The 9,434-nt window shown below is 38.4% G+C and overlaps 2 protein-coding genes across 2 annotated transcripts in view; both read right to left on the bottom strand.

Moving 5' to 3' along the window:
• LOC141847641 (multiple organellar RNA editing factor 9, chloroplastic-like) overlaps positions 1-1,766 on the bottom strand; it is a 2,989-nt gene extending 1,223 nt beyond the window's left edge. Inside the window, 1 exon segment of the mRNA XM_074735695.1 lies at positions 1,352-1,766. Within this exon segment, the coding sequence (XP_074591796.1) occupies positions 1,352-1,734 (383 nt within the window). The 5' untranslated portion in view covers positions 1,735-1,766.
• A 4,327-nt stretch (positions 1,767-6,093) lies between these two features.
• LOC141847783 (3-dehydrosphinganine reductase TSC10A) lies at positions 6,094-8,953 on the bottom strand. The gene is made up of 3 exons (XM_074735868.1): positions 8,390-8,953; positions 8,039-8,186; positions 6,094-6,585 (listed from the first exon to the last, which is right to left on the bottom strand). The coding sequence occupies exons 1-3, from the start codon at positions 8,930-8,932 to the stop codon at positions 6,296-6,298; spliced, it is 981 nt and encodes a 326-aa protein (XP_074591969.1). The 5' UTR covers positions 8,933-8,953; the 3' UTR covers positions 6,094-6,295.
• Between the last annotated feature and the right edge of the window lie 481 nt (positions 8,954-9,434).

The following is a 9,434-nucleotide window of genomic DNA, read 5'->3' as shown; positions in this document are numbered from 1 at the left end:
TGGATAACACTTATCATCTGATGCGAATACCACGGAAATATTTATTCATTGATCAAAACCTAGCAAACTGAATCAGCTATATGATCTTCATTGATCAATCTGCTATTCCAAGGGTAATGGGATAAATTAGACAACTGGCTGTTGCAAGTAATAGAGGTTCGGAGGTGCAAAAACCTCCTATGCAACAATTTGTCTAAACAAACACCAGTTTCGACAAGGCTGTGCTAATCAACATCTGTATATTGATAAAAAAAAAAAAGTACCACAGGAAAAAAAAGTGGAGAAAAATCTATTCGCTATAAACTAGCTAATGTGCCATATATACATAATGTGGATAAAATTATCAGTAACTTAAACATTGCTCGATGAGCAGCCCGTGCACAGCCTAGAGAATAACAATGTGAACACAATCCATCACAAAAGAGGAGACTGGAGTACACTCACTCTGGGGACTATAAAAGGGGAGTGCTCCAGTTGTTTTAACACTTTTTCTAAGAGTTTCGCAGTTTCTTGCAGCTCTTGGCAGCCATCTGCAACTTTTAGCAGAAGGAGAGAAAAGAACCACCCCACACCACTAACCTCATCCATGGTAAGGGAAGTCCATTTTTTCCCACTTCAAAAGCCATACCAAAGTCTAAAAGCTAAAACCAACCACTCTAGATTCGATAGGACCCTGAGCTAATTCAGCCAGACTATATCCAATTGGGCAAAACTAAATCAAACCCCAAACTAGATCCAGACTGCAACCAATTCAGATGAAATCCACTGGATACTGAACCACTTTGGCTAGACTACATTTTATTCAGGCAAACTCAATCTACCCAAGTATATCCTGACCAAACTCAACCTGACATGTCCACTCACTCTCTTGCTTAATCTATAGTTAAAAAGAGCTATTCCACTCACTGAAAAGCTAACTCATCAATCATCTTCAATTGTACCCATCTAATTCTGACCAATGCATCAATGGTTCTCGAGGTCGAGTATTCTTCAATTGTACCCAAGTCTTTTTTTTCTTCTTCTTTTTTAATTTTTGGATAATTCGTATTTTCAAGTGTCATAATAGCTAGCTAAGTAATCTTGATACGAAGAAGATTATTTATTAATCTTGCTAATGCATCTAATTTGATTATTGTATAATAAATAGGTTAAGAAGTTTATATACCAAACTGGATTACATGAAATATACAAGCATCATTCCATGTCAGTGCCAAAGCGTTGTACAAATGGTTTTCAGGCAAATGTTATAAGCCTATAATACTCGAGAAATGGGCAGCCATTTCCCCCCAATTGTATTATGACCTACATTCAGAAGGCTGGACAAAATTTGAAAGAACCGAACTAAGTTTACCTTCCAAGGACAGTAGCAAGGGTGTTTAGATAGGTGTCGATCATCTGCTCCCGCGTGGGCGCTGGATCCTTGGGAAACTCCATCACGATGAGCCAATGGTTATAATCGCAACCCGGAAGCAGGATCGTCTCCCTGGGCTCGTCGCTGCTGCCTCCTCCCCTCCTTGACGAGTAGTCAGAACCAACAGCAGTCGCGCGGATCGTATACGCTGTGCGGCGGCTGGAGGAGAGATGGCCGTCGAGGGCATGGCGGAGGGAGGAGGCGAAGACGGCGCGCGGGGAAGTCGGGACGCGAAGAGGGAGCATAAGAGGATGGGTTGGAGGAGGAGAGGCGAGTATGGGTTTTAGGAAAATGAGAGGGGAGGAAGAGCTCGCCATCGCCATTAGCGAGGAGCCCCAAGGGGAGGGGAGCAAGAGGGGAAGAGGCGGATAAGGTTTTGTTGGGCGAAATTATAAATATACAAGAATTTTTTTAAAAATTTATGTTGATAAAGTTCCTGAAACAAAATCATATACCCATTTTCTATTTTACCCCTTTATCCCTATTAGAGCTGTCAAATAGATCAATTCATAATGAGGCGGATCGATTCACTAAAAATTCATTATATGATAGATAAGACGGACTAACCCACCAACCCAAGATGAGTTGCGGGTTAGACGGACCAACTCACGGACTTATCAAAAAATTAAAAATTTTAAGTTTGATTATATTTTAAATTGATCAAGTTAAAATTTTTTGATTTGAATTATAATTTAGACGGATCAAGTCTACTAATTTATTGAGTTTTCTACTTTAATTTTAAATTTTGAAATAAATTAATAAATTTTCTCAATCTACGGGCCAATCCACGTGGATCGCGAGCCTAGGCGGGTCAATCCATTTAAACTCATCTTAAAATAAGTTGATAAAATTTTAACCCAACCCGCCTAAATTACTCGATAGGGTGGGCCAACCCACCTAACCCAAATTGATGGCTATAATCCCTATCGCATATTCGTGTGAATCAAAATCTCTACTCGAACTATTATTATTATTTTTCTATAAAAAAACCACACTCTTCAATGCCTACGAAATCATTTCCCACTTTAATGCTTACTCCTAAAATCTCTAATCTCTCCGATCCCGACAAGTTTCAATCATCGCCATCTACTTGAGCGCTTATTCATAATATTATTTGTTAGTACCGATAGAATCAAAATCTCCACAATGATATGATATTGTCCACTTTAGACCTAAGCCCTCATGGCTTTGTTCTTGGGCTCTCCCCAAAAGGTCTCATACCAATGGAGATATTTTCCATCCTTTTAACCTCATGATCTTTTTCATGTACTTTAGATGTGGAACTATGTTTGCACCCTTGCAACCCAACAATCCCCCTCAAACAAAGAATCACAGGCCCCCATCAATGTCGTTTTTGATGTCTGAATTTTCGACCCACCAGGACTTTTTGTCCCTCTGTCCACCCGATCTACTAGGACTTCCCACCTAGCCGCAGATAGGACTTTTTGTCCCTCGGTCCACCCGACCTACTAGGACTTCTCACATAGTCACAACTAGGACTTTTTATCCCTCGGTCCACCCGACCTACTAGGACTTCTCAATGGCTCATCCGGCAGTTAGTTCGGTGAAGAGCGGCCTTGCTCTAATACCACTTGTTAATACCGATGGAATCAAAATATCTCCACAATGGTATGATATTGTCCACTTTGGGCCTAAGCTCTTATGACTTTGTTCTTGAGCTCTCCCCAAAAGGTCTTATACCAATGGAGATATTTTCCATCCTTTTAATCCCATGATCATTTCCATATACTTTAAATGTGGAACTATATTTGGACCCTTGCAATCCAACATTATCGACGGACCAAAGCTCCTATATCACCGACTTCTACTACAAAAATATCCATATTTAACGATCGAAAAAATTTCGATCGTTAATCAATTGCTAAACTCATTTAGTGATTAAAAAAATCATAAATATTTTCATCGTAATTTGATTTAGTGATTGAATATAGAGTCAATTTCTAATATTTAGCACCGATTATGGCTTTCATCATTAATTTTTTTAAAATTCACCTGCATACGCTTAATTTTTCTAATTTATATCCTATTTACATTAAAAATATATCAAAACTATACCATAAAACTATCATATACAATTCATATCACAAACTTATCATATATATATATATATATATATATATATATATATATATATATATATATATATATATATATAATCAACATTCCCAAGTCATATCACAAATCTATCATATACATAATCAATATTCACAATACATATCACAAACCTATTATATACACAATCCATATCAAATAATATCATAAAATAATATTCAAACGATACAAGCATTACCTATGATATAAATCATATATGTGATATAATCCATATCTAAAGTTTGATACAAATTAGGTCTACGATACAGACCATATCAAAATAATAGAGATAAACATGTCATCATCCTAAAAAAAACCTTCATCATCCAATTATGCATCAAGTCAAACATGATAAGCTATTAAATTAAATAAGCACAAGATATAATAATCAAAATAATTCAAAAACAACAAAGCTAATATTAAAACATATATCTACAATGTTAAAATAACTTATCAAAAAAATATACAAACTAAATCACAGCATAGGTTTAACATATTTTAAAAGAATACATATCTTAATTCAAGAATATAATATAAAATCATCGACGATTCAAATATTAAAGTTCTATCAATATTATTTCTAAAAAAATATAATATAATTAGCATTGTATATACTATCAAATGTTGGTGTAGGGAACATCAGATAATCGAACTTGAGTTTTACTAATAGTAAAGGGTTCAAGTTAAGTTTGTAAAGTGATCTAATGAGCTTAATTGAGTATGCAGGTAGCACAGGGAAGCTTTAGTTACGGCTAGGCAAAGGAAGTCCTAGTTGTGGCTAGGCAAAGGAAGTCCTGATCTGGAGGATTAGGTGAGAGACCTGATTTGGAGTATTATGTAAGGAAGTCCTGATCAGGAAGTCTTGGCAGATCAAGAGTACCAAGTGGAAAATCTAGGTGGATTTGGAGGACCATACGTCTAGCAGTGGAAGACTTGGGGGCCAAGGATCGAAGCTGAGCAAAAGTTTAACAGGTTTAGAGGACCCGATTGACAAAAGGTAAATTCTCCTGAATGAAGTGGGTAAGGATGCATTCCCGGTAAGGGGAACAGTAGGCGTTGATCTGACCTAAGGTTTTACTAGAAATCTGAAGTCAAGACCAAATAATTTTCAAAATTGTTATCCTTCCTGCTATATTTTGAGTTTTGAACTAAATTGTAATACAGGAAAAGAGGGGTAGGAACTTTGTGTTCCGAACGCCCTTATTTGGATCCAGATGATCGGACGGTCCAGGCACCCGAATAGTTTTCAGGCGATCAAACGTTAGCCGAATGGGCCAACGAGGTAGATAAGGTGGCAGAGTCTCAGTGGTTGGGACACCTCAACCTCCAGGTGCCTAGAGAGGTTCCAGGTGCTCGGATCTAGATAAGGTATTGCGGAGTCAAAGTTGATTCGGCAACCTTCACGTTAGCATACAAGCATCCGAAAGAGATACAGGCGCCCAAAAGATGTTAAGTCAATGTCGAAAGTGGATCAACGAGATGACGTGGAGGCGCTTGGAAGTCCTTCTAGGCGCTCAGCTTGTTGAGATCGTTGACAACCCTAGACTGGTATGTGTCACGATTAGGGTTGCAAATTGATTTAAATGATCAAAAACCCACAATTAATTCAAACAAATGAAGTATAGGGGCTTCGAGTCGTATTTTTCCAAGGGCTAATAGAAAATTTGTTTAATTCGAGCTTTCGTGTCGTTGTTTTTGGGATTTTCTATGAGAATGGGGTTTTGTGTTTTTGAAGTGAAATGTAATTAAAAGAAACTAATGCAAGAAACTTAAGTTCAAAATTTAGCAAACACACAAATTAAACTAAATGCATCATCAAACACTATGGAAGTAGACTTAGACAGCAATCCTAATATGATTGGCGCATGCATGATTGAAACCCTAAAATCTTGAAACATGAAATCGGTAACTAGGAGTTAAAACTAAATGCAAATGATCTAAATGAAAGCCATTGAAATCAAACGTCAATTTGTTTTCTTTTTTGTAGGATGATTGAGGCACTAACCAAAAACCCAAAAATTCTTATACGAGGCTGAAATTGACACGGGACAGTGAAAATTAGCACGCTACAGTAACTGGACAAAGAAACACAGACCTAAATTACCCACACTAACATTGTGCATTAACAAAAAACTGCATCCAAAGGTGTTTGACAGGTTTATAATCGATCAAACAAGGTTACTGATACGGAACAGTGCTGAATTCTGAAACTGAAAACTAGAAATTCAATAGGATAAACTAACAAACCAATCAAACCAGGATAACTACACAAGCATGAGAATTTAACCTAACAAAATGATTTCAAGAATCTTTAAAGGGATCTATTGATCAACCAAAATATCAAAACGAAATAAACTGTTCAGAAACCAAATCAATAGTAGAGAAACAGAAATGCAGGGACATCCTTCCAATCTTCTTCCTTGCTTCCTCAATTTGGTGTCAACAACTTGTTGAATCCAACAATGTAGCTCAACAATCCCCTTGGAAACCTCAACTCGGTCTCTCGTGTGTTTTGCTCGCTGCTAGCACCATGAACAGCCCGAAGAAGCCTAATAAGAAATAGAGTCGAATGATATAAAAGGATATATAGTCAACCCCACCTAGTGGGATAAGACTTGATTGTTGTTATTGTATTGATCCATAGAGATTACACCGTTTATACACTACAAATATATAATACCCCTAAATAATTGTTTGTTTCTTGTCACAGAATCGCATCGGCAAGGTTCTCAATTGACATTTCCTTTCCACTGCTGAAGCGCATTAAGAATTTTACATTCTGGAATGCCAGCGCTCTATAATTCTGAACCAATTCCATTGGAAGAAAAGACCAAGGAAGCGCATGGATCCAGCAAAAAGCACCTCTACTAATGCTGTCAAATATGAGCCCTGTGGGGACAACCCAGCTGTAGCTATAGATAGCATAGTGCCCTCAAAGTTGCAGGGAACAATAAACCTTGAAGATTTGATGCCATCTAATGCAGTTTTGGCAACGTCATCGGACTTCATAGCGGTGGAAGATCCTGTGATTAAGTTGGTGATATCTGGCCTCCTCTTGTGCTCTGTATTCAGCAAGCCATGTATGATAGTTATTTTCAAAATCTTGAAAATAGAAGCCAATATTTAGAACAGGATCACAATATCAAGAGAACAGATGAATGAATCAATCAGAGGCTTAGTAACAAGGATGCTAACACAATTAACAATTATATCAAAATAATTTCTCAAATGATCCCACGTCAAAGAAAAGCATAATCAAACAGGTAATAAAGCCCATTTGGAGAAGATTCATAATGTTTCAGAAAATAGAATCCCCATACTTATACTCTTAAATCTGTGCAATCTCATGCTGTTAATAGTGTATTGTTAGTATAGTTAGCTCTCAGACAATCTTCTATATATTTAACTAAAGCCTATATATAAGACAACCCTCTATAGATTTAGTTAAAGCCTATATATATATATATATATAAAACATATTTAGGATAAGGAACTTTGAATATGGAATACCTGCCTGTACTCTACTACTATAAACATCTCAACTAAAATGGTAGTTTAGACATTACCAAACAAAATTCCTTAGATTTAGATAAAGCAAAATCAAACAGGTAACCAAGTCATTGAGAGAGGATTCATAACAATTAGGAACCTAGAATTCATATACATGTCCTACTTCTATTCTGAGCAATATCAAATTAGCAATAGTAGTAGTGGTATCCTGCAGCCACAAAAACAATTCTTTATATTTAGTTCATATACATGAGTATTTCTTGATATGTCAAATACATGAAAAGAAAAAAATTAAGAGGATATTCTTTCTTCTTATGTGTCATGGGAAATAAAATTAGGACAAAATATTCCAAGAATGATGGCAAGCAGTTGAAATGGTATTTCTCTCAGTTAAGGAAACCATCATCAACAGCATATGTAACTCCAGCTACAAGTTGTCAATGCAAGAAATTGATTGATTAACATGTAGTTTATGATGGTCTGGTCGTGTTAGTTTCAACTATTTGGATTGGTATCTAAATTTATGGTCGCATGAATAATTTATTCAAATCTATGATAATTTTTAATTAGAATTTGATTTGGCGCCATTCTAATTGCTACACTTCCAACTCTAATCGATTCAACTTCTCAAATTATAAGCACTATTGGTCATCTTCAAATAAGCTCATACCTTTCTAACCTTATATTCTTTTGTTATATCATCTTTTGGAGCTACATTCAATTGTTCTCAAATAATAGATTTTGATTTTTTTTCTAGTTGCCACATGAAATTCTGCATGCATTTTTTCCTCAACCAACATTATATTCCTATAATATCATGAAGCACTTAGCTTTAGATCCAAGCTCATAGAATTTAGACAATATTGCTGCTATCTATCAAGGTTTTAACCAAATCTTCAATCTTTCTTATCCTGATTTGGAATTGGCATTGGTAATTTTTGAATTTGTTTTCAGATTCAAGACAGCTATGTACACTATGAGAATGAGGATGGCAGCCATCCATACCTTCGGCAAAACCTGGCGTCTCTGTGTCTGGAGGAAATATCATGGACACACGGATATTGTCTGAAATGAGCTCATGCTGCAGGGCCTCAGCCAATCCACGAAGTGCGAATTTGCTAGCGGAGTAGGCTGTATAACCATATACACCAACCTAGATCATGAAGCAACACCACTTCCAAATAAGCAATATATCTCAATCCTAAATTTCAAGTCTCTGCTAGCAAGATAAGGACACAATATATCTCAATCGAAGCAGATAAGCTAAGGAGCATAAAAGAATTAAATTGAAGAAAAAGTATCACAAAGATTCAAACGTTCTTGGAGTTTTAGTGGGGAGCGAGTTATCAGCAAAACCTGCCCCGCCTGAGACGACATTATGGCAATGGAAGATGGGAGTCCAGTGTCCTTAGCATTCCTCTTCATGGCGGGCAGCGCAGCCTTGATGAGGTGGAACGTGCCCATAAGATTGACCTCCACCATGAACCTCACCTCCTCCAGGTCCTGCTTATCGAGCTCCTGCGCCGAGAACACCCCGTGGTTACACACCAGCACGTCGACGGGACCGGCGGCCTCCAAGGCCTTGGCGACGGCGTCCGCATCCCGAACGTCGGCGCTGAAAGTGGCGACCTCGACGCCGGTGGCGAGTCGGATGACGTCGCGGGCCTCCTGGAGGCGGGCAGCGCCGCGGGCGAGGATGGAGACGCGGGCGCCCTCGACGGCGGCCTGGCGAGCAAGGGCGAGGCCGATCCCGCTGGAGCCTCCGGTGATGAAGACGTGGCGGCCTTTTATGGGGACGTGCACAGGGCGAGGGCGGACGAGGAAGGCGAGGGCAGCGACCAAGGCGAGGAGAGGAACGAAGAAGAGGAGAAGGAGAAGGAGAAGGAGAAGATGCGCCATGGGGATCGGATGCCGCCCTGAAACAGACGAGGAAGGTATTAATAAATGACAAGATGACGCCGGCGGTGTTGGGGGATCTCGCCTTCGTCATCACCTTCACTGATTTTGCCGTCCGTTGGATTGCGTTGATTTTGTTTGATTCATCCTCGTTTTAAGTAAGTTTTCGATATTACCTATTTGCGCACTTCCAAAAATACATATCGCATTTTTATTTTTATTACACTCCCCGTCTGTTAACGGCCGACTATTCATTCATTAAAAAAATCAATCACTGGGATGGCCGGTCCGGTGCCATAAAAATTTTTTATCGACCATCAAGATAAATCGAGAAGCGCATACGGTAGCCAATGCAGATGCCCAGCATCCTTTGATTGCGTTCTCCATTTGAAACTAAGGATCGAGTGGATCACAATCCGAATGTCCTATCGTTGCACCATTGTCCCGGGAACGACTATTCATTCATTAGAATCAATAGTTATGGATAATTAAATGTAATCTAATC

The sequence above is a fragment of the Curcuma longa genome, chromosome 16 (genome assembly GCF_044706935.1).
Source record: "Curcuma longa cultivar G26 ecotype Majalengka, Jawa Barat chromosome 16, ITB_CL_G26_1.1, whole genome shotgun sequence".
Classification (NCBI taxonomy): Eukaryota; Viridiplantae; Streptophyta; class Magnoliopsida; order Zingiberales; family Zingiberaceae; genus Curcuma; species Curcuma longa.
The sequence above is the reverse complement of the archived record's forward strand: the minus strand, read 5'-3'. Positions and strand labels throughout refer to the sequence as shown.

Bases quoted from the DNA above. Each gene is read 5' to 3' on its own strand.
- LOC141847783 (XM_074735868.1), bottom strand. From the start codon at position 8,932: ATGGCGCATCTTCTCCTTCTCCTTCTCCTTCTCCTCTTCTTCGTTCCT. The intron at 8,187-8,389 runs GTTTTGCTGATA...TTCATGATCTAG, and splicing joins TGTCGTCTCAGGCGGGGCAG to GTTGGTGTATATGGTTATAC. The intron at 6,586-8,038 runs GTATGGATGGCT...TGCTGAATACAG, and splicing joins GACGCCAGGTTTTGCCGAAG to AGCACAAGAGGAGGCCAGAT.